Raw genomic sequence first — 25,667 nt, 5'->3', positions numbered from 1 at the left:
ATGGGACTCCTGAATAATAAAGCACTACTGATTCATGAAGAAAATTACTTAAGATCTTACTACTAAAATTTTGACTGTAGAATGAGTAATATTCATCAACATGTGTATTTATATAAATATATATTTATATGTGAAGCTATTTTTCCACAATGAAATTTTACACTGGGTTAACGTCTATAAAAGATTTTCTCTAGTGGGTAAATTACTGTGTTGTGATAAAAGGTAAAAAAATTTGTTTATACATTTGAGACTAAGATTTTGAATTGAGAGAATTGAGAGAATATTCTACCACTAGATTTTTAACTTATGAATAGCTTGAAGTGGCAGTTTCTATTGAAATTCAACATTTACTTATCCCTAGGTAGAAATATCTTTAATAATTTTCTCTCTGCTGTTTTGGGAAAGGGACATTTTTCCCTACATAACATTTAGGGTATGAAATAATACCAAAAAAATAAAAAAGGAAAAAGAATATGTGGATTACTAATTCAGGCCCCAGGATACTGTCACAGACCTCTCTCCCCTTACACGTTTCTCAAATATTTTAAATCTGTGGTTAGTAAAAAGCTACCCTTTTCAACCAAGAAAAACGTTTTAAACTATTATATTTGATTGGGAACTATTTTTTGACACTCACTACAAAACACTGTAAATATGGTCTACTAATTTACTCTCAAACTGAGTGTGCTGCTTCTGTAAGTCATGTGCAACTAAGCCATATTTTTAAATGGTTATTTTCCATGTACTTCACATTTAATTATACTGCCTTGTGAAAATTCTTGAACTATTTCCTTATTTAATTTAAATCTGATTTTGCTATGTAAGGTTTCTTGTGTCTTTTTACATAAATTAAAACTCTCTAAGAAGAGGGAGTATCATAGAGCTTTGTTTCTATAAAAAGAGGTGCTCAAAAATATTTGATACTGAACGAATGAGCATTTACTTCTATCAGCATGACTTAAGTACACACCTTTCAGAAATGTTTAGTTTAAGAGAAAAGAATCAGGTTTGAAAATAAAGAAAAAGTAAGATGAAAAATGAAGACTTGGGGTGGGTGGATATCAGTGCTGAAAAGATCTATTTCTTATCCTGCTATGTTTCTCAGATTTTATTTTAGCACCCACAGCTTGAAAATCAGATAAGATTTCCTAGGAGTGTGGCCAGGAAATAAATTGGATTTCAGTCATTTACATTTATTATGGTTGTACAATGAGTCAGGCATTGTATGGAACATATACCTTCCACAAGAATGCCCTTTTCCTCCAAAGGCTGTGTTCTGATTTCACACCTACATACCATATACTTAATCTGAATAAAAACAAAACATATGTTCTAACTGCTGTTGTGAGTAGTCTTATACTTGCCATTTTCCCATCATTTAGTAGGTCTGCGTTAACCTTATTATTAAATGGGCTGGAGTTGTTTTGGCCTGTGTGTAGTTCATGCAAGCATATTCTAAAGGAAATAACACTAATCATAGGATTGGGAAGCTGGTCTTGGATTTGCCACTAATCAGCTGTAACTGACAGTGACCAGAAATGCCAAGGAACTAACAATCTGTGCCTCTGTTAGCGACATGACTTGTCCTTCTGACTTGACAAAAATATCATGAACATAGACTATGATATAAATCAGAACATGATTTTCTTTTTTTAGTGAAAAGTTTCAGTTAAAGACAATGTAAACATTTTTGACTGTGCAGCTCTTTCCAGACTCGTCTTTTGTTTGGTCTGTTTTTAGGAGGAGAAAAAGATCTTCAGTTGGCCTGGAGACCTTGTTCTCTGGGATAGGAGACCATTGCTGCTCTGAAGAGCAGCAGTCACCTCACAGAAGGCTTGAGGCACAGCATTTAGACCATTGGGAGCAAGCTTGTCCTCCACGCCTGCCTGCCTGTCCTGGCTGGTGATGTCCAGCTGCTCTGCTTCTCAAAGGGCTCCCCCTGCCTCTGGAAGACTCTTGGAAATTGTTGCAGATTCAGTCTGTTCAAGTTGTCTGGGATTTCTCTTGTGATTCAGGATAGCAGAGCTGTTTCTGGGTTGCCCTTTTAAAAAGGAATTTGGAGCCACAGAGATCAGTGTAACTAACACATTTTATGGTCAGGTATGAATGGTCAATAAGAAGAAAGCACTTCTTTTAGCTCTGTGTATTTGGTGTCTATTTTACTTGTATGTATAAAGGGGTGGGAAGTGAGAAGGAAGAAGCAACAAACAATTTTTCCCCTACTAACTGGGGTAGCATCCTGCAAGCTGTGGAGAGGGCCTGAGAATGGATTGAATAGGCCATTTAAAGCCACATAGAGTTGGGAATAAAGTTAAGAATTTGAACTCTCAGTCTCCTGATTTTAGTTTCTTTATGTGGATTGTAATTCAATTGTACAAGTATGCTAACTTAAGGGATGCATGAATAAATGCATATTCATCCCATTGGATCAGCTTTTTTTTGGTTCTCTAATAAATCAACATTATTAAAAAAACTTCCACTCCTCCAGATATTAAACTTGCTAGCTTCCTATAAAAGAGAATTCTTAGCACTTAGATCAGTAGTTTCTGATCTCTACTTTTGATTAACAAGGTCTCCTTGTTCTAAATTTTCAGAGTGATCAGCATAGTTTTAAGGTCCAGTTTCCCATTTTTACTTATCATACCTGTCCCTATAGTTCCCTCTACCAAAGGCAGTTTATATAGTCTCTGCAGCTGTATCAGATGAGCAGCACACCAACATCTGTATTTGTTTGGGGCTCACTGAAGAAATGAAATAGATAAGAGGAAATAGAAATATGTCTCACTTCAATTAACTGAGTCCATCAATTGGTTTGAGGGTATAATTTCCATTATGATAATCTTATTGTAGACTTTTTTAAAAGGGGGAGTGCTTGTCTCTGTTTTAATGAGACACTGTTTTAACTGGATACTGGCAGCAACCCCTTTTCACTCTCAATAATATAAAGATATTTCTTAAGCAGAGAATCCAGTGTTGAAATTTGGCAACAAACCTGTGTTCTTGTTGTCAAAAGTCAGAAATCAAGAAATCAAGCTGTCTTATTACATACTTTAGCTTTCTACTCTGAGATGCTCAGAGAGGTTCAATCACTTGTCCAAGGTCACACAGGTAGACTAATACCTCACTCAAAAATTTTTCCTATGTCTTAGAAACCATAAGGAAAATACGAAGATCATCTACTTCGTCAAATAATGCGGTGACATTAATTTCACTCATGATAATATAATTCATGGGGATAAAAACATGTTATTATTTCATGTATTAAGCACATCATACAATTAACTGACAAAAGAAAAATTCAAATCCACATGACCAAATACTACAACCAAGTAGAAAAAAACAGACTAAAGATAATACTAGCCTAATGTTATGGTAAATTTGGATCAATAGATTTTTCCTCCCCAAACCCAATTTCATTTATTGAAATTGTTTTTTATTGTATTAAATAATATATCAAAATGCTAATTTACTAAATTTCAGTTTAGAGTTATAAAATAATAGTTCAAGGAAAGATTAAGATTCTATTAATCTTTCTGTAGATGAGAAAATTGGGAGTCACAGAGATTAAGAGGTGTTCCCCATATCACTCACTAGTAAGGGCAGAAAGAGGCCTGGGATCCAATTCTTGGCCTACTGGCTCATACTATTTCTTTGGTTCCTCACACCTTCCCCCTCCCATTTTGTTATTAATCAGACAGGAATGTGAATGTATCACTTAGGATTAATTGGTTTTTAAAGGGACTATTCTATTTTCATAATTTAATTTAATTCTATCTTCAAAGAGCCCAGATAAGATTCTCAATCTATACTGGTCTATAGGAATCTCCAGAAGTTTAACTCAAGCCAAATGGATTAATTCAAGCTAATTAAAAGATGAATTATGATTCATTTAATCTAACATGTACTGTTCACCTATCATGAGCAGATTCTGTGCTAAGTGTGTTAAAAAGATGAATAAGACACAGTCAAGAGAACTCACTAGAAAGCAGTGTGAGAGGATGTGAGACAGAGGTCTGCACAGGCTAGGAGAGCAAAGAGGAGGGCATCTACCTCAGCCCTGGAGACTCAGGGAAGAGTCCTTATAGGAAATAACCTTTAACTCCTTTAACTGAATTTTGAAGGGTGAGCAAGGATTAACCAAGTAGATGAGACAGTAGGTGTTCTGTTAAAGGAATATCATTAGAAAAGGCCAGAGGTATGGAAGCATGTGTGCAGTTTGACGAAATACCAAAGTTGGGCAAGACAAGACTAGGGTGCTTATGGGGAAATCGTAGATGAGAAGACCAGATAGGAAGACCTCACAGGTCACATCTTTTGGAGGTTAGTGTTTTCCACATATCGGTGTACACGAAATTCACCTGCAGAGTGTTAAAATGCAGATTCCCAGCGCTTATCTTCATGGGGTCTCATTCAATGGCTATAGTAGGTTCCAGTTATCTGCATTTTTAACAAATATTCTAGATAACTACTCTAGAGAAGAATGCACTTGGAAAAATGCTGTTATAGATGATGATATACCTTGAAAGGCGTTTAAATATAACAAACTTTCTAGATAACTTTTCTAGAGAAGACTGCACTTGGGAAAATGCTGTTACAGATGATGGTGTACCTTGACAGGAGTTTAAATATAAAGGTGATACATGAAATTAATGCTGTAGCAAAGAGGACAGTGAGATATATGTGACCCTGGCAGCAAAGGGACTAGTTGAGGAGTCAGAGTGACTCTTCAGATCAAGACAGTAGCGTTTTCTAAGATGGTGACTATATGGATGGAGAGACAAGGCAGATACAAGAGCATTAGGGAGTAAGTGCTGGAGCATTTAGATTTAATTTGGGAAATGAGAGAGAAAGAAGATTGGATGAGGGAGAAAGAGGAGAGGATGGTTCCCAGGTTTCCAACACAGGTAATTGAGTAAGTGGTGGCATTATTAAATCATCCAGGAAATCAAAAGAAGCAGGCTTTATTGGAGGTTATTGGTGGTGATAATGAATCCAGTTTGGAACATGTTGACTTTGAGCTGGATCAGGTAGAGTTGGTCAGGTAGTGGTACTGGTATTTAGTTGGAAAGAAATAATTGGTTTGTAGATACACATTTAGGCTGAGCATAAATGCCAGATTAACTATGTTTTCAGCTTAGTTACTTTAATATTTCTTTACCTGAAAATAGACTATTTAAACATTTATTAAAGATGGCAGAATTAGGTTCAGAACAAGCCACAGGTAAAATAATAATTTTTGAGAAGCTAGGTACAGAATGTATTGTGTTGTGCTTAGTCACTCAATCATGTCTGACTCTTAGCGACCACATGGACTGTAGCCTGCCAGGCTCCTCTATCCATGGGGATTCTCCAGGCAAGAATACTGGATGGGTTGCTATACTCTCCTCCAGGGGATCTTCCTAATCCATGGATCAAACCCAGATCTCCCTTATTACAGGAGGATACTTTACTGTCTGAGCCACCAGGGAAGCACAAGAATATTGGAATGGGTAGCCTATCCCTTATCCAGAGGAACTTCCTACCCAAGAATTGAACTGGGGTCTCCTGCATTGCAGGCAGATTCTTTACCAGCTGAGGTACCAGGAAAGCCCAGGAACAGAATATTTTTACTTTAATTTTTAACTAGGTGATTAGTTAGATTAGTGCTTCCTTGATATAACACAAAACATTTACATTTTTTTCTTATTGATTCTGAAACCAGGACATGATCACATGAATGCGCTAGAAGTCAATCCCTGAAAAAATTAATTTTAACAAAATCAGCTAAAAAGAAAGCATGATTTTTATTTTGGTACTTTAAATTTTATATTATATTAGTTGATCAATACTATTACATTCTGATTTTTATAATGTTATTTCTTGACCTTCCACTCCTAAAGCAATGGAAAGTTTAAAATTAATTTAAAGAAATTAGGGAATGGTGGTTCTATTTTAAGTAGATATTTTAATGTCAGTTGAGATTAGTAAAATCTATGCATAATTCTAGTAATCTTGATCCTGCCATTGAGGAGCTCTCTTTCAAGAAAACTTGTATTTTCTCTTTCCCTGCAAAAAATTAATCTCTAGGAGCAGAAGAAATTAAGAGAGCTCCCCCAAATAAGTAGTGATGTGTTTAACAGAGGTTAAAGTCTTAAAGTAAGAATTTTTATAAGAGCAAAGTGCAAAATAAAACATAAAAGTAAAATATTTAGGTGAGTGACAAATTCTAAGGGTGGGAGGACATTTAGATTTAATTTGTACATTCAATCCAGGATTTTGCTTCTACTCATACAACACAGAGTGACTCTACATTGGATTTTTGAGCTTGAGTTAATCCCATTGCCTTACTGTTTTCCTGGCTTCCTGGGTATTTCTGATTCTGGGGAGGCTTTCTGCACAAAAAGATTGATGTCCACAGCTGTTTGTACTCCACTAGGAGAGTATACCCATCATAGACAAAGGTAGTCTCAAGGGACTAAGTTAATATATACAGATGTTGAGTTCAGAGAATTGACAGAGCTGTATGGATTTAGTATCTGTCTTGCATAAGCGGCAGGAAGAATGCATTAGAGATTTCTACCCTCTAAGGCCATGCAATGCTCCAGAAAACTTGTGAAATCCTTTTGTCCCCTGTTAGTTGAGTCATTCTGCAATAGCTGAGTTACTGATGTGGAGACGTGGCCTGAATTTGCTATGTGGGCTCAAGAAATAGAGTAAAGATTTGAAGACCCAGATTCTGGTCTTCAGTCTCCAAGCGATTTGATGTAGAATCTTGGGTGAGACAGTCAAAGCCTGTGAGCTGCATTCTCCTTATCAGCATGACAAAGATAAACTATCCATCCTTTGCCAACCTCACTGAAGCATTTTAGAGATTAACTTTTATGAGGCACTCACAAAAAGTGACTATTGTAGTAGAAATAATCAGTATTCTATCACAGCTGACAATTCTGCCATATTGGGGGTGGCTGTGTCAAAAAATATCTCTTGTTATTTTCAGAATGGGAAAGAGAAGTAGAGCAGGGTCCTCCCAAGAAGCACTCCCTTAAGGAATTATGAGAGGTTGATCTTTGGTTTCATAGGAAATAACAAGTATATTGATGTTAGGAAAGCTTTTGAATTTATTTCCCATGATGTGGTTATAAGTAAACTGGAAAAATCTGCCCCTATCAAACCCTTAGAGATGCACTGGATCATTAATTAAGAGCCTGAAAATAATAAAATCCTAGAGCTGGAAGGAAAGCCAGAAATATTCTAAGCCAACCATTTTTCAGAAAGACTAGCAAACTCACATCCAATCTGTGTTTTATTATCTTTGGTAAAATTGAGTTCATTTCTCTACTTTTCATTATACACCTCTCCACCCTGCCCCCACACACATACATTTGGTTGTACATATTGGTTGTCCAAGGATATCTGGATCAGGGAGCACGAGTCAGGTCTGAAACTCAACCCTCTAACTCCACTTGCCAAATCATGTGCCTGGGTGTGGGATTGTGTCCTCCAGGGAAAAGGAGAGTGTTTATGTATTCAGCCCACTCAGAGAGGTTCTCTTTTATAGTCTGCCCCTAGATGGTACATGTCATTATCATAGTTATTTCCTCTCTCCTATTAGAGAGAACTTTGACATGTGATTTTTGAATCTGTGTCTCTGAATCAGAAGAAATATTCCTTCAAAATTGAGGCTCCCATACCAGACTAACTATGGAAGACATAATAAGATATCTGTATTCAGACAGGCTCACAAAATAGACATGTCCCTTGGATGACCATTGTGAGTGTGGCTCCTTCCTTGGATTCCTAGAAAAATGGGTCTGTGTGTGTGTGTATGTGTATCTGGAAAGGTTAGGGCTAGAGACGTAAGCAAAACTTATAACTGGGTATAAACAAGATGTCCTTGTATAACAGTTTTAATGATGATGTTCTGTTGTCTCAGCAGTCTCAGGGATGTATGTGTTAGCACTATTACCAAAATCACTATTGACAACTAGCTGAAGTGGTAAGGAGGTGCCTAGAACGCTAGAGGCATGGATTCTAATTCCAAGTGACCTTGGCTAGTTAGAGATATAGATAGAAACCATTAGGAGAATCTATTATATTTCTGAATCTGCAGCCCCAAACTGTCCTCAGGCTTTAAAAATTTGAACCCATTAAACAGCGTAGACTGCTTTGACAGCGAAGTGTTGCTTAATTACAGTGGCAATCTAATTATAAGGTTTATAAGGTTTCCCTGTAATTGATTCTCTTTCAACTGTGTGGAAACTTCACTTGATATGTATTCCTCCCTGAAACTCATGGGAATAAACCAGTTTCTGGGGCCTCTGTGTCTTAGAATCAGAAAGACCATGCCAATTGCACTTTGGAGTCCTTATTCAGGATAGTAAAGGACTCTTCTGAGTATTACAATTGTTCATTGTTCCATTCTTTCATTTGTTCATTCACCAATTCATTCTTTCATTCATTCAAGAAAAACTACATCAATATATATGTACCTAGCACTACTAGTCTCCAGGGATATAAAAATGTACTGCATATATAGTCACTGCTACAGATGGGCTTACAAACAGTTGGGGAGACAAAAATAAATAATTAAAGCTAAATGTTAATTGTGGTATTACTGATGGATATAAGATGCTAAGTAAGCATTGAGGAAGATGTTCCTAATTCTTCACTGTGTGTGTGCGGTGGCGGGGGGGGGGGGAGGTGAGTGGGTGGTGGTGCAGGCACAGGGCAGCACTCACGAGGAGATAACATTTGGGTGGAATATAAAGGATGAGGAAATAGTCAGTGTGCAGAAGGCAAGAGTTCTGTTATGTGGAAATGCAAAAAAAAAAAAAAAAAAATCCAGAACTGTGAGAGAAGAAGAAAATCAAGCATCTGTCACCATTGTAAACAACCAAATATAATAGGCACTGCTGTGGCTAAACTTCTTCTTCCACATATAATATATACGAAACACTTTGCTATTTCTGTAAAACATAAAAGCTATCCTACCAAATGACCAAAGGCATTTTTCACAGAACTAGAACTTCAGACTATATTAAAAGCTATAGTATACTCAAGTACTGGTTTGTCTCCTGAGAAACCTGTGTGTGGGTCTAAGCAACAGTTAGAACTGGACGTGGAACAACAAACTGGTTCAAAACTGAGAAAGGGGTATGTCAAGGCTGTATACTGTCACCCTGTTTATTTAACTATATGCAGAGTATATCATGTGAAATGCTGGGCTGAATGAATCACAAGCTGGAAACAAGACTGCCAGGGGAAATATCAACAATCTCAGATAGGCAAATGATACCACTTCAATGACAGAAAGCAAAGAGAAACTAAAGAGACTTTTGATGAGGGTGAAAGAGGAGAGTGAAAAAGATGGCTTAAAACTCTATATTCAAAAAATTAAGATCATGACATCATCCCATCACTTCATGGCAAATAAAAGGGGAAAAGTGGAAGCAATGACTGATTTTATTTTCTTCGACACTAAAATCACTGCGGAAGTGACTGCAGCCATGATATTAAAAGATGCTTACACCTTGGAAGGAAAGCTATGACAAACCTAGACAGCATATTAAAAAACAGAGGCATCAATTTGCTGACAAAGGTCCATATAGTCAAAGCCATGGTTTTTCCAGTGGTCATGTATGGATGTGACAGTTGGACTATAAAGAAAGCTGAGCACCGAAGAATTGATGCTTTTGAATTGTGGTGCCAGAGAAGACTCATGAGAACCCCGTGGACTGCAAGGAGATTAAACCAGTCCATCCTAAAGGAAATCAGTCCTGAATATTCATTGGAAGGACTGATGCTAAAGCTCCAATAATTTGGCCACCTGATGTGAAGAGCTGACTCACTGGAAAAGACCCTGATGCTGGAAAAGATTGAAGGCAGGAGCAGAAGGGACTGACACAGGATGAGATGGTTGGATGGCATCACTGACTCAATGGACATGAGTTTGAGCAAACTCCAGGAGATGGTGAAGGACAGGGAAACCTAGTGTGCTGCAGTCCATAAGGTTGCAAAGAGTTGGACATGACTTAGCAACTAAACAATAACAACATGGTACTGGCACAAAAACAGAAACACAGATCAATGAACCAGGATAGAAAGCCCAGAAAATAACCCATGCACTTATGGTCAGTTAATCCATGATACTGTGGAGAACACTGGACATTTCTTAAAAAACTAGAAAACGGTTCCCATATGATCCAGCAATCCCACACCTGGGCATATAGTCAGGAAAGATGAAAACTCTATTTTGAAAAGATAGATGCACTCCAATGTTCATAGCAGCACTATTTACAATAGCCAAGACATGGCAGCAACCTAAATGTCCATTGATAAATGAATGGATAAAGTGTGGTGTATACAGACAATAGAATATTACTCAACATAAAAAAGAATGAAATAATGTCATTTATAGAAACATGGATGGACCTAGAGATTATCATACTAAGTGGGGTAAGTCAGACAAATATATGATATCACTTATATGTGCAATCTAAAATATGATACAAATGAACCTATCTATGAAGCAGAAATAGAATCATATACATAGAAAATAGACTGGTGGTTGCCAAGGGGGAGAAGGTTGGAGGAGGAGTGAAATGGCAGGTTCGGGCTAGCAGATGTGAGCTTTTATATATAGGATAAATAAACCATAAGGTCCTACTGTATAGCACAGAGAACTATATTTGATATCCTATGATAAACTATCATGGAAAAGAACATTAAAAAGAATATAGATATAAGTATAACTGAACCACTTTACTGTATGGCAGAAATTAATACACAGTAAATCAACTACACTTCAATAAAATATACTGATTAAAAATTGATACAAATGAACTTATTTAAAAAACAAACTTGCAGACATAGAAAATAAACTTTATGGTTACCAAAGCAGAAACTGGGGGGAGGGCTAAATTAGGAGTTTGGGATTAATGGGTATATACTACTACATATAAAATACACAAACAACAAGGACCTACAGTATAGCCCAGGGAACTGTATGCAATATATTATAATAATCTATAATGGAAAAGAATCTAAAAAAGAATAAAATATATATATATCACCACTTTGCTGTATACCTGAAACTAAAACAATGTTGTAAATCAACTGTATTTCAATTAAAAAAAATTAAGAGTAAATCCTTAAAAAATCATCACAACATATGGGTACATTTATTATATTCTTGCCACAGATGGGGAAAGTGAGGTTTAGTGAGGATAAGTCGTAAGAGCAAGATCCCACAGATAATATATGGTGAAGCAGGATTTGAAATTGATGTCTGACCTCGAGCCCAAGCTCTTAAGCAGTCTGTTTCTGCAGTCTCTTCAAATGTAAGGAATCATGAAGCAATGTCTGATGCATGCCATCAAAGCCTTTCAGCATCCTTTCCCCACCCCTCTTATTTTTGGGGAAGGCAATTAATTACAGAAGTCTAAGCCATCAAGATCTAGCTCTCAGTTTCCTCAAAGGTGAAATGACAAAGTTGTGCTCTGTGAACTCTAAAGAGCTTTATATCTCCAAGATTCTGTTTTAATTTAATCTTGCCCCAAGCTTTATTTTAAAAAGTGTTTTAAGAACACTTTGTTTTTCTCTTATATAAATCTTCTGAAAGACTTACATAATAGATTGCATATCAGTATTAATGACTCAAATGCGTAGGGCATCTATATTATAATCATTCTTTGGATGACTATGAAACAATAATGCATCCAGTTTTCCACATTAAATTCTTACATATGAAGAAAAAGTGTTCTTATAACTAAAGTACAGGATATGTATTTTAATTCCCTGATCAATTACCAAATTCTTCACAGAGCTCTTTCTAATTTCTCAAAAAAATAGAAGTGAGCAGTAGATGGACCCTGATGAGCGGTCATTCTGCTCTTCTTTGCTGCATGGTTTAATAAACCAATATATTCTAGCTTTACTGTATTCTCCTACATGTAATGGCTGCTGCTGCTGCTGCTGCTGCTAAGTTGCTTCAGTTGTGTCTGATTCTGTGCAACCCCATAGGTGGCAGGCCACCAGGCTCCCCTGTTCCTGGGATTCTCCAGGCAAGAATAATGGAGCACGTTGCCATTTCCTTCTCCAATGCATGCATGCACGCTAAGTCACTTCAGTTGTGTCCGACTCTGTGAGACCCTTTGGACAGCAGCCCACCAGGCTCCTCTGTCCATGGGATTCTCTAGGCAAGAATATTGGAGTGGGTTGCCTTTTCCTTCTCCCATGTAAAGGCAGGTAGTGCCAAATGAGCACAGGGCTTAAGGAGAATTATTTTCTTTTAACTCTTATTCGTCAAGGCCAACTAAACTCGTTAACTCAAGATAGAGAGGTGTCTATTTTACTTTTAAACAACATCTCTAGCATGTTACACTGAACATTGGCTTTTTAATTTTTTTAACTTTCTCAGATCTACATCCTATATTTGGGAAACTGTCCACTTCTGGAATCTTGGTGGTAAGCAGACATGCACTTTCCCAGACTACCTTGCAGATAGCATATGGAAGTGTAATCTCAGCTCCACCAAGCAGCATCACCTGAGCCCACGTTAAATGGAGACCTGGGGGCACACAGGCATGGGAGAACATTCATCCTGGCCGTGGGGGGCAGCAGCTGAAGCTCCAGCATGGGGTTTTCTTGGTCCTTCCATCTAGAGTCTAGTTCTAGGGGTGTTTTTCAAAAACATTAAAAAAACCTTTTTACTTTGAAATAATCTCAAGCCTACATAAAAATTGTAAGTATTCCTGTAATACTTATGTATTTTGTAATACCATTGTAAGTTCAATGGACTCTCATAATACCCTTTTCCCAGACTTACCAATTTCTAACATTATGCTATATTTGTGCTTTTTCTCTCTCTTTATATAGGCAATCATATTTAATAGCATGCATATTATTATTTTCATTATTCCAAATCACTTGAGAGTAGGCTACCTACACTACGCCCCTATAATTCTTCATATTGCAGCATGTATTTCATATGAACAAAGATATTCTCCTGCTATTGTTATCATATATCAATCAATATATATGACACTAACACCAATTTAACCTCCAGACCATATTCAGGTTTCAGTTGCGCCAACGCCGTGCTTTATGACAATTTTGTTTCCCAGTCCAAGAGCCAGTCCATGATCACATACTGCATTTTTCAGGTCTCCTTAGACTCCTTTTAATTTGTAAACATCTCAGTTTTTCTTTGTTCTTCATGATACTGACATTTTTTAAAAAACATAATCTGCTACTTTTTATAGAATATCCCTCATTTTAGATTTATCTGAGATTTTCTCATGATTAGAGGCAAGTTTTGCATCCTCACAGGAGTGATGTACCCTTCTCAGGGCATTGCATCCAGAGACGGACATTCAGTTGATCACCGTATTGGTGATGTTGACTTTGGTTACTTAGGGTGAAGTTTCTCCATGGGAAAGGCACTATTTTTTGTTTTATAATTTACTTGGGTGACATTTTGAGGTCATGTAAATCCTGTTTATACTCAAATCCCCCTTCATCAGATTTAGCATCCAATGATCATTTATTCTCTCTCTTGGATCAATTTTTACTATGATTGCAAAAGTGGTGATTTTTCTATTTCTATCATTCTTTCTATGCTTATCAATTGTTTATGCTTATATGTTCAAATATACTTCTAATAAATTCCCTTTATGCTTAAATGAGCCACAGTTGTGTTCTGTCACTTAACAGCTAAGAAAGCCTGATAGATTTACTTGTATTTTTAGGCAACTAGTTCTAAGAACCTATCAAACCAGTTCACTTAAATGGTCAATCTGATCAGTCCAAGGAGAGACAGTGAGGAACACTTTTAGGAAATAAAAATGATACAGCTTTTCACACTTCATTCTACTTTTAAAACAGATTTACAGACTAGACTTTTTTAATATCATCAGCCAAACAAATGACTACTCAAATTGAATATATAAAATATCTGATATATTATATATTTTATATATTCAATTTGAGTAGGTTCCTTAAGAAGCTAAAAATTGGGCATATACCTGGAGGAAAACATGGCTTAAAAAGATACATGCACCCCAGTGTTCAGGGCAGTGCTGTTTACAATAGCCAGAACATGGCAGCAACCTAAATGGACAAGCCTGTCCACTGACAGATGAATGGGTAAGGAAGATGTGGTACATATGTACAATGAAATCTTACTCGGCCATTAAAAGTAATGAAACAATGCCTTCTGCAGTCATATGAATGGACCTAGAGATTATCGTACTAAGTGAAGTAAATTAGAGAAAGACAAATATGTGATATCACTTATATGTGGACTCTAAAAAATGATACAAATGAACTTATTTATGAAACAGACTCACAGACTTAGAGGATGAATTTGTGGTTACCAGCAGGCAAGAACGGGGAGAAGGAATAGGCTGGGACTCTGGGATTGACACGTGCACATTGCTATATTTAAAACAGAGAGCTAATAAGGGCCTACTATATAGCACAGGGAATGCTGCTCAATATTCTGTAATAATCTAAATGGGGAAAAGAATTTGAAAAAGAATAGATACAACTGAGTCACTTTGCTATATACCTTGTTGATCAACTAATAAAACATTTTTAATCAATTAAACTATGTTAATACAACATTGTTAATTGTTAATCATCTATGCTCCAACATAAAATAAGAATTTTTAAAAATAAAAAAGATAAAAAATTAAATAGTTACACTAAAAAGCAGGAAGACATATTTTTTTTGTGACTAAATGCCAAACATTGAACATTTGAAAACATCTAGCAGTTTATTATAATGCTTACTTTTCCCTTAGATTTTTTTATTGTAATTCAAAACCATAGTAGTGTAATGGGAGTAACACACTAGTAGAAGGCAGCTTTCATGCCAGTACTAGTTCTGCTAAGTTATATGGGACTTTTTGAGCAAGTATCTTATTTTCTTCAACCTCAGTCTCCTCATCTGTGAAATGAGATGATTGAACAAAACAATTTCAAGAGTCCTTCAAACAGGATTCTGGGACCTCAAAACTAAACATTATTGCAATTTTTGAATACATAAGGAACTGTTAGCCTAGAATATTCTAATGAGCATATTTGGATTCAAGATTATTCTGGTATAAAGACCTAATACCGGTAAAGCATCAGAACAGTTTAGAGGGCAATTTAGTCTAAAGATGCTATAGCAGCTGTCTGAATAGATGTCTTTCCCAAGAGATAAGTAATGTCACAGTGCATGGCCCTGGTAGATCACATCTTGAGCTGTGTGTCTTGTTCAGAGGGCCATACTTTCATGGAACCATTAAAACATCAGAAATGTCATTATGAGAAACGATTGAGTGAACTGGGCTGTTTATCTTGGAGCAGAAAAGATTTAATAGGATGAAGACATAATAGTTCTTTAAATATTTAAAATTTTGTTTTATTCAGTTGGAACATAATAGGTTTGCTGAGCTTTCTCCAGATGGAGAAAGTATAACCAGTTGGGTAGAGGTTATGATAGGAATATAAGAAAGAAATTTTATTCAACCACAGCTGTGGTAGTTGCTCTTGCCAGCTTGTCTGTCAGGTACCTCATCACTGTGCCTCTCTGATGTCAGAAAATTATTCAAGAATTAAGCTTTTCGCTAAGGCCTCAGTGCAATAGATCAGCTCCTGTTCTTTATGCAGATGTTTTCAGATCACTGCACCCTAAATGTTAATGTGTGTAAAAATCATGGGTATATTGGAGAATTCAGTTTCGGATTCAGTAGCTATGAAGAAGGACCTGAGATTTTGCATTTTTCAACCAGCTCCCAGATCGTTCATGTGCACATAATCACCTGTCCAATCAGATGTTATATCCCAGCGTGATCAGAAGATACCATTTCATATGTTACAGTTAACACCCGTGTGAAAGGAGGTGAAAACATATTTTGCAGCTCCAGCAGCTTCATCTTAAGAGGTTTAAATGTTTTCCTGTTTCTCATCTTGACAAGGTTCTGTGTTTTCAGACTCTTCACTAGTTTTGAGCACTTTGCCTCATGGTACTGGCGTGTCTCTGTCTGATGCTTGCCTATACACTTTCAAGAAACCGGGGAATTCTTCCCCCAGAACACACTGGGTTTTGCTTATTTTAGGTCATTACTTCAGTCGACTACATTTTGGGTGGGCCACACAGACATGCATACCCAAACACACATGCCATTTCATGGTGCTTTTCAGTACTTTCATCCACAGGCATAATGGTCTTGGGTCAGAGGCCTGCGTATGCACAAGGATACTGTGCCCTGCTCCCATTCGGCTCCCCTTTACTCTTGGCCTCTTCCGTCTCCAAGCAGGCAGCTCACTATAGTTGAGAAAGGGGTACTGTATCCAGGGTCTTCTCACAGTCATTGCCTTGAGGAAACTTTATCTCACCCTGCTAGGTTACCAGTTTTAACCCTCAAGGATGTATAGACTATTCCCTTTTTACATAAAATCCATTCTAATATTTATATAAAGTCATCATGATCTCTTCGAGTCTTTACTTTCCAAGCCAAACATCCCTAGTTCCTTCTATGATTACTCATCTGAAATGGTTCTGAATTCCTCTACCATACCAGTGGCTTTAAAAACTGCATAGTTTTTAAGAAGCTCGGTGGGAGTGGGAATTCTGTGGCTCCCTAGGTAGATTTCTGGCAGCATAACACCACCAATCAGCTGTTAGAATCTCCATGAGTTATAGATGACCATATGGCATTCTGTTTGGAAAAAAAGTTTTTGCTATACCAACTCCTACTTACAGGGTTTGTCTGGCTTTTCAGGGTGGTTCCTATGTATGAGCAGGGACTCTGGGGACTTGTATATGTACCTGAAATGCAAACTCTCCTGCCTGGCTCAGGTTCACCCCCATTTGAAAGCTGCTGGCAGAGTTCTGCGGGTTTCTCTTTAATGAAATGGTGGCTAAGCAAATGTTACCTATCTATATAAGCTTATTATTTTTCACCTGTACAATTTTTAATGGTCATTGTCTAAAAATAATAAAGATGATCAATCTAGTGAAATCTCACATGGAGAGTGATAATGGTCATTTATCTAATGGAATTTTAATAGGAGAAGTAGTATGACAGTACTAATACAGATCAGTCAAAAATGATGGTATGGCATCCAAAGCACAAGCAACAAAATGAAAAATAAACAAGTGGGACCACATCAGACTAGAGAAGCCTCTGCACACACAGCAAAAGAAACCATCAACAGAGTGAAAAGAAAATCTATGTGACTGGGAAAAAATATTTGCAAACTATATGTGATAGAGGGTTAATATTCAAAATATATAAAGACCTTACGCAACTCAATAGCAAAAAAACCCCAAATAGCTCAATTAAAAAATGGGGAAAGGACCCGAGTAGACATTTCTCCAGAAAAGGTACAGGAAGGCCTACAGGTGCATGAAAAGGTGCTCCACAACACTAGGCACTAGGGAAAAGCGAATTAAAGCCATCACGAGCTGCCATCTCATGCTTGTTAGAATGGCCATCACCCCAAACAAGAAATAACGAATGCTAGTGTGAATGTGGAGAAAAGGGAGCTGTTGTACACTGTTGCGGGATTGCAAATCAGTACAATAACTATGGAAAACAACACGGAGGACCTTTAAAATGTAAAAGTAGAACTACCATGTGACCCAGCAATTCCATTTTTGGGAATACATCCAAAGGAAACAAAATCACTAACTCAAAAAATATCAGCATCCTCACGTTCAGAGGAGCACTATTTCATGTCTGCTGAGACATGAAAATTACTGGTGTCCATTGGCACTATTTCATGTCTGCTGGTGTCCATTGGTAGATAAATGGTTACAGAAGTTGTGGTATATATATATATATATACACACACACATATATATATATATGTAAAATTTTATTAGTCATAAAAATGAGGAAATTGTACCATTTGCAACAACATGGATGGACTCTGAAGGCATTATGCCAAGTTAAATAAGTCACTCAGAGAAAGACATACTGTATGACCTCACTTATATGTGGAAACTAAGAACAAACAAATAAACTCAGACTTGTGGTTACCAGAGGCAGAGGGGAGGGGAGAGGCAACTGGAGGAAGGTAGTCAAAAGGCACAAACTTGCAGTTACAGGATAAATACTAGGGATGTAATGCACAACATGAGGACCATAGCTAACATTGCTATCTGACATAGAGGAAAGTTGTTAGAGTGAATCTTAAGAACTCTCATCACAAGAAAGAAATTTTTCCTTTTTCCCTTCTTTCTTTTTATTGTATCTACACAAGAAAATGGACGGTAACTGAACCTGCGTCACAATATAAGTAAATCAAACTATCATATTGTATGCTTTAAACTTATATAGTGTGGTACGTCAATTATTTCCCAATAAAATTGGGAAAAAAACAGACAATATACAAACAAATGGTTATTAAACACTGGGAAGAAAAGCCTTACAGGATTGGATCCTTGAGAGAAGGAAAACAAAGTGAGTCCTATAATTGCCCTAGCCTACTGCCAGGAAAAAGTTTTCCAGACATAATGTAGGAAGCAAGAACCCCCCAAAACTCTTATACTCTCAATAAGCTGAGGAGACAGAGTGGAGGGTTTAGGAGGCCCAGGTATTAGAATACACAGGGCAGAGTAGTAGGGAGAAGTCTGAACAGAGGGAGAACGCTGGAGAAATGCAGGGGCTTCCTCCTCTGTTTTCCACTGAGTTCTGACCACGTATGTGAGAAAATGACCCTTACACCATCAGAAAGGAGCAGGCAGAGAAATTCTTAGAGCTCACATGGGGTTATAAAGAGTCCACATTCCCAAAGCCAAGTCAAGAAATCTTCGGATGAGTAGGACGTCAGATAAAGTACTCAAAAGGATAGTACCACAGTAAACAGGACAATCAGCCCTAGACGAAAATACTTTGGTAGCTTCTGGTATCATGTAAGAATTCTTAAAAGCAAACCTTGAAATGATCAAACTGTTTCTGAGTATATTAATTGTGTCCAAAGATAAAACTTAAAAAAAAATAATTAAAAAAAAATCCAGCACCCAACAATGTAAAACTCACAATGTCTGGCACCCAATCAAAATGTACCAGGCATACAAGGAAGCAGAAAAACACAGCTCATAATGAAGATAAAAATCAATCAATAAAAACAGTCCACAAAATGACACAGATAATAGAAAGAGTAAACAAGGAAATTAAAACGGCTACTGGTAAATGTTCTCTTACATGTTCACTGCCTACCTGCGAGGTCATAAATATTTTCTCTTATTTTAACCTACTTGACATGGACTTTTATGTACATGCAAAATAGAAGTCAAGATTTACTTTTTTTTTTTAATGGATATCCAATTAGCCAAGAATCATTAATTGACAAAGAACATTTTCCTCTTATAATGCAGGTGTCTTCTATGTCACAAATAACATATTTATACATGAAAAACAACATTATAAGACAATCCTGACAGTGTGCTGTGTTAGACCTTGGGCTCTGAACAATTAGTAATGGTCATGATAGTCAATCAATAGGGTATTAGCTATCTTCCTGTTTATATTCTGTATACCATAATAATATATAAGACATAAAGATATTTCTTAACAGGCTGTGGAGAAAGTCTTCTGTTTGGTATTCCTAGGGACAGCATAGGTGAGAAGGGGTGAGAAGTGGGTGAGTGAGGTGGAGATGAAGGAAGGGGTCTCTGAAAGAGATGTAACCCCCAATTCATAGCATCTGCTCTCTGATCCACGGGTTACAGGCTAAAGATGATTTTTCCCTTCCACGAAGTCTGAATCATAAAGAGGTTTTATTTTTCAGAAAACTTGGCAACTCTATGTTCTTTACTGGTGTATTTGAAATGACATCATATTTGCTGCTGCTAAGTCGCTTCAGTCGTGTCCGTCTCTGTGCGACCCCATGGACGGCAGCCCTTCAGGCTCCCCCATCCCTGGGATTCTCCAGGCAAGAACACTGGAGTGGGTTGCCAGTTCCTTCTCCAATGCATGAAAGTGAGAAGTGAAAGTGAAGTCGCTCAGTCGTGTCTGACTCTTCGCGACCCCATGGATTGCAGCCTACCAGGCTCCTCCGTCCATGGGATTTTCCAGGCAAGAGTACTGGAGTGGGTTGCCATTGCCTTCTCTGGACATCATATTTAGATGTCCCCAAACACCCAGATCGGATTTAGGTACCACAAGGAGACATTAGGGTGGAGTGTACCTTCACTAAGTGTAGGAAATGCATACCAGTTATTCTATCAAAATATCAAGAAGTTAATTCTAGAATATAAAGTCTTTACACAGCTCTAGCTTATGCCTGTGTTGGAAACATGAGAGCTCAATGAAAAGTGTAAAAATGCAGCCTGCCAGATGTTTTGACTACATGGTACATCACATCTCAGTGCTTCTTAGGTTGGTAGTGGGAATACTAGAGACTCGGGCTTTTAAAATTAACAAGTTCTGTTTTAACCTTTTTCTCATTCTTTACTTTAAAAATGTTTTTAGAGTCAAAACATTTGTATGCTGGAATTTTTTCCTTCAAACACATGTTTTTAGGAAGAATGTTTATAAACCGTAAACAAAATCTAGGAAGAACATATTTTGTTTCTTATAGTAAATCTATAAAGGAAACTGTTGGCCAGTATAGCTGAGGAGTGAGAGTTTCAGGTTAATCAAATATTCAGCAATATTATACCATACATATTATCATTTTTCTAAATATTAGGAGCTTAATATTACTCTCATAACAAGCATGATTTGCTTATAAATATACTGGAAGCACTTGGGAATCTTGCTGGAGCTTGTGTCATAATTTAGAGCATCAGTTTCACCGTACATGAATTTTCTTCAAGAGAATTCTAGTTAATTTTGGACAATACATTTATGTCTGAAGTAAATTCACTCAAGGAGTATCAACACTGATTATTTGAGGGGGAATGGCAGGTACTATTTGAGCTGAGGGGAGAGAAAAGGTGAGGGCAGCAGCTTGTTGTTCAGTCACTAAGTCGAGTCTGACTTTTTGCAACCCCACGGACTGCAGCACACCAGGTTTCCCTGTCCTTCACTATCTCACTGAGTTTGCTCAAATTCATGTCCATCCATGACCAAATTAACACAATCAACCCCAGCCTTAAGCTAGCATTACCTCATTCTCCTCACAAATTCTGCCCCTCCCCCCAAAAATGCCTCCTGATTTTCACAGATTTCCCTCTAAAAATGTAAATATCCCTGTAGTGTTTGTGCATGTGTGGTATATTGGTATTAACTACGTTTTTGTTAGCAAAGGGTTGATAAAGAAATGACACAGGATAGAAAATGGTGGCATCAGAAGGGAAAAAATGGATCTTTTTAAAAACTGGAAATATCTATGACAAATATTACCTACTTCACAGTTTTGCTTTAGGTATCATTAATGACAAACTGCTGTTATAGATGCTGAGAACGTTCTAGGACCTTATGTTAGTTGTTTCTAGTGAATCAAATGAGTCTCCAGTGGCCAGACCTAATGTATTAACATAAGCTGTTCTCCAAACTTCATGAAAAAATTTTAAAAAGCTTAAGTAAACTTAAGACAAACACAAAACCCTTTTGGGGGAAGATAAATGAATAGCTACTTGTTGAGCTGTTAATAATCTTGTAAATTTTGTCATTTAAATTTTCTTTAGTTAATGTTCTGTGAGGCCAGAGGGTATGGAATTTTTCCTTGGCAGGTTTGAATAAGTCAAAAAAGACTGTTTTCAATGCCTATCATAGAGATCAGTTACAATTATGAACAGATTTTTTGTCTTCTGAAAAAACTTTTTTCTTTTCCAATTTATTCAGAAAAAAATTCATGTGTAATAAATATACTCAGTTTTAGTTGAAATAACTTTTGTAACAAAAATTCTACTGGGGATCCTTTATTAAAAATTAAAAAAAATTAGTTCAAAATTGAGATTATATTGCTTTGTATTTATACCATTCCAGAAAAACGTTTGGTTAAGGGAACATTCAGAGACATGTAATTATTTTGCTCTAATTGGCAGTGTTAACTCATATGCACATACACAAATAAGCATCGCACTGCAGAGCACACAGAGGTATTGGAGGGTTTAAGAGCACAGGTCATCTATTTTAGGAATCGAGAGTTGGTCAGAACTGACGGTAAAGTGTATTTAAACACCACTGATTCCCTTGGTCAAAAGGGAAAAAGAAGGAAATCTAAAACAGTGGCTAAAGAAACAACCTTTGCTTAAGTTGCTGAGGTGATGAATTCCCCTTGGAAATAACTGGTGAGGCACCTGGAAAAATGGTACAACTCTTGGGCCTGCTCTTAAGAAATATACCTGTGGCATCCACTTTGAAACCAAGAAATCTATACCATTATGCTGTGCTATCTATCTGTAATAGTTGTCATTTGTCAACTTTTATCTTCTAACGAACTACCAGAGTAAATCAAATTTGTGTTTTTGAAAGTTTGTGGCTTCTAAAATGAATGCAGTTTCTATGGTAAACTGGATGAATTAGACATATGTATCAAAATTAATAGATTTTATTTACAAAGTTGTTAAGTTGCAATAACAAAGGTACCACAGGAGTTTTAGACAATTTTTGAAAACTTCATGTGAACACCTCCCCTACTTCAGACTGTCTATTTACAAAGCATTTTATTTAAAAATCTTTTGGATTTGGAAAAGACAAGAATTAGAAGGCACAGTTAATGACTGCAAATATTTTGTTGCACTCCCGTTTTAAGGTATCAGCCAAGTAACACCAGTGTTCAAATAAACTCCAAAGTTGGCAAAAAATGTTAGTAAATCTGCTCATCCCTGGTCCACTTTACCAAATATGTATTCCGATTTTAAATTACAAATATTTTGGAATGTTTGGGCTATGCTTCTTCTCCCTTGTGATTAGAGTCAGGTATGCACAGGAAGATGATGCTGTTTCCGATAAGGAAAAATTCTTTATTTAATCTAAAGGTATCAACACCATGGGGATTTTGTACATCGGCTAAATACTATTTTCTGGGAAAGACACTGGGGTTTTAAAATATAGCTATATTACAAATCAGGTTGTAATAAGTGTTTTAGTTTGGGGAGGGAGTATTCCCAACCAGATGATCATATCATTTACTAGCTGCTAAACTAGTAAAGCCTTAGAAGTTAATATCAATGGTCAATAGCAAATAGGAAAAAAGTATTGTGCTCTGAAATTTTGGCAAGCATATTGATTACAGTCTTTATTTAGTAATGTTTCCAAGTTAAGCTTGGCAGCAAAGATTTGTGAGTTTTACTGCAAGCCATCATATTTGTTGTTACAGCAGTGCACAAGCAAAAAATATTAAGGCAGAAGCATATGCAGAGTCTTACATTCTGTCTATTCTCTCAAAGTGAAATGAAACCATCAGACATTATTCTGGGCAATTCAAGTTTCAGTAATGCCTTTCCTTTAAATATCCAGAAAATTGAGTTTAAATTATTTGGGGGCTACCTGAGTTTATCAGATTGTTGCTTGCATTATTCATTCACAAAAACATATTTTCAAACAAAAAATAATGTGGAAAGTTTCATTAAATTGCCCAAGTAGTCAATTATGAATTTTGTGTGAATGAGCAGTTTTCTGAGGGCTGACTCCATTTACTAAAATCTTCCTATTTTTATTCCTGTGGAGAAACTGTTTGGGGATAATAAATAGATCATACATAAAATTAAAAGTACCATTCTTGGGAGTGAAGATGAAGCATAAAACTATGGTAAAAACCCTTTGTTAATTTTTTAGCTGTCATTGTTTGAATGGTTGTTACTTAACTTCTCAATTAGTGTAGCTTTAATAAGAAACATGCAGATAGTATTTATTGTATGTATTTAGAAATACACTTCAGGTACTAATTATTTCTAACAATTGTGATATAATTCTATTAATAATTTTCAAAACAAGATGATGTCAGTAGTATGGGAAATGCTTTTAGAATTCTGATAGTGCTGATTCAGAATTCTTATAAAACTTTGGAATATGATACAACACCATTTTATATAAAACTAGATTATAATCCAAAAGAATTTCTCCACAGGCTTAGAAATTAAATATTGGGTAATACTAAGTCATAAATGCAATAACATGTCAATTTATTTGTTTTTCAATTGCCCTAAAGATACAGAAGTAACATCCTTGTAACATTCATGCACATTATACACTGGAGTGAAATTATCACGTATGATAACTGTAGTTGACCATCTTTGTAATGGAAAGGAAGCCCAAACATCAAGTCCATGACTAAAACATTTAGGAACAGTAAAAAAAGAAATAAAATAAAAGCTCAGTTTATACTTTAGGAAGCTGAGTTGGTATTTCATTTTTTTCCACCCAGAGCATGCACCTGCCTTTATAAGGAAGAACCAACTATGTGAATGAAAACTGGAGTCAAGGTTAAAGTAATCTTGCCCAAGAGAGTGGAGAACATCAGAGAGAAGCAGTGGCTCAGCTCAGATGAGCTTTAATAGCCAGAGACAGCACCTCCTCTGAAAAACATTAGAGCCTCTTGGACATATGTTTGAAATTCATCCTAAGTCATCCTGTGACTATAGGGATAGGTGACCATGTCCCATCATCTGAAGTGGGAAAAATACAGCACAAACCATTTTTTAAATGATCACTTTAAAAAATAATACGAAAGTGGCAAAGTGTTCCAAACGTCAAGAACCTTCGCAGATGATAAAAGAAAAGCTTTGTCTTTCCTATGATTGTTTGCCCTTCAGTTGACATACATGCTGAGTTGCATCAATAAGAATACAACGGAAACACGGTCATCTCCAGGTTTCCTCCTTTCGGATTCTTTGATCTTGTTTAAAGAAACAGGCTCAGGGAATACACATAAAACAAACTTCCTAATCGAAGTTTTGAGGTCTTCCTCCCCTTCACCCACCCTCAGAAACCCGTCTGGTTTTTCCTACAGCCCTGGACTGAAATGTCATGGTCATGTCGCACCACTTCACTTGTTGAATTGTATGGAGGCAGTACTTGACCACAGTAACTTGGTGAACCGCCTTGCTCTTATATTAGTCCCCAAGATTCCTATCCAATTCGATGGAAATGTCTTACCTGCATGTGTCCCTGGTACATTCTGCTTCGGCTTCTTCAGGACTCCCTGAGGTTGCCGGATGCTTCCCCTCGTGTTCACTTGCACGGCAACAGAGAAGGTGGGTTCTCAGAGGGTGCCCCTAAGCCTGGCGGAAGGCTCCAGGTAGCCCGGCCGCCAGCGGCCCCCGAAGCTCTGCGGGCTGCGGGGAACTGTTCTCCGCTCGGGGTGCTGAAAGGGGACACTGGAGAGCGCGCGGATGAAGCGAGGAGCCCAGGCGGCCACGCTCTCCCGCAGGCACGGTCCTGCTCGCCGGGCGTCTTTAAAACTCACTCCTTCGCCGAACACTTTCTCGTTTCTTGCCTGGCTACCTCATGTCTCTCTCACTCTCTTCACAGCGAACCCCTTCCTCCTCCCAGCCCTGACGTGAGCGCCCACACCAGCCGCAGCAGCTGCCGAGCTGGGCGCGCGCCGCCCTCCCGGCCGCGTCCCTGCCGAGAGCCCGCGGGGCCGGGCACGCGCGTACGCGTCCCCGGCTGGCCCTGGGCTCGGCCGAAGGAGGCGCGCGCCCCCCTGCGCGCGTGCTCGGGAATGCGCACACGTGGCGGCCAAGTGCCCGGGTGGGTGGCGGTGGTCAGGTGGGGCAACGGCTTCTAGGGGAGGTT

The 25,667-nt window shown here is 37.5% G+C and overlaps 1 protein-coding gene across 4 annotated transcripts in view; it reads right to left on the bottom strand.

Moving 5' to 3' along the window:
* Window positions 1-25,434, bottom strand: part of PEX5L (peroxisomal biogenesis factor 5 like) — a 281,260-nt gene extending 255,826 nt beyond the window's left edge. For all 4 annotated transcript variants that reach the window (XM_013964473.2, XM_018047532.1, XM_013964476.2 and 1 more), the window contains exon 1: window positions 25,026-25,434. In XM_013964473.2, coding sequence (XP_013819927.1) covers window positions 25,026-25,046 — 21 coding nt within the window. In that variant the 5' untranslated portion in view covers window positions 25,047-25,434. The remainder of the gene's footprint in view (window positions 1-25,025) is intronic.

This window comes from Capra hircus, chromosome 1, assembly GCF_001704415.2.
Source record: "Capra hircus breed San Clemente chromosome 1, ASM170441v1, whole genome shotgun sequence".
Taxonomy (NCBI): domain Eukaryota; kingdom Metazoa; phylum Chordata; class Mammalia; order Artiodactyla; family Bovidae; genus Capra; species Capra hircus.
This window is presented reverse-complemented; position numbering and strand designations above follow the sequence as displayed.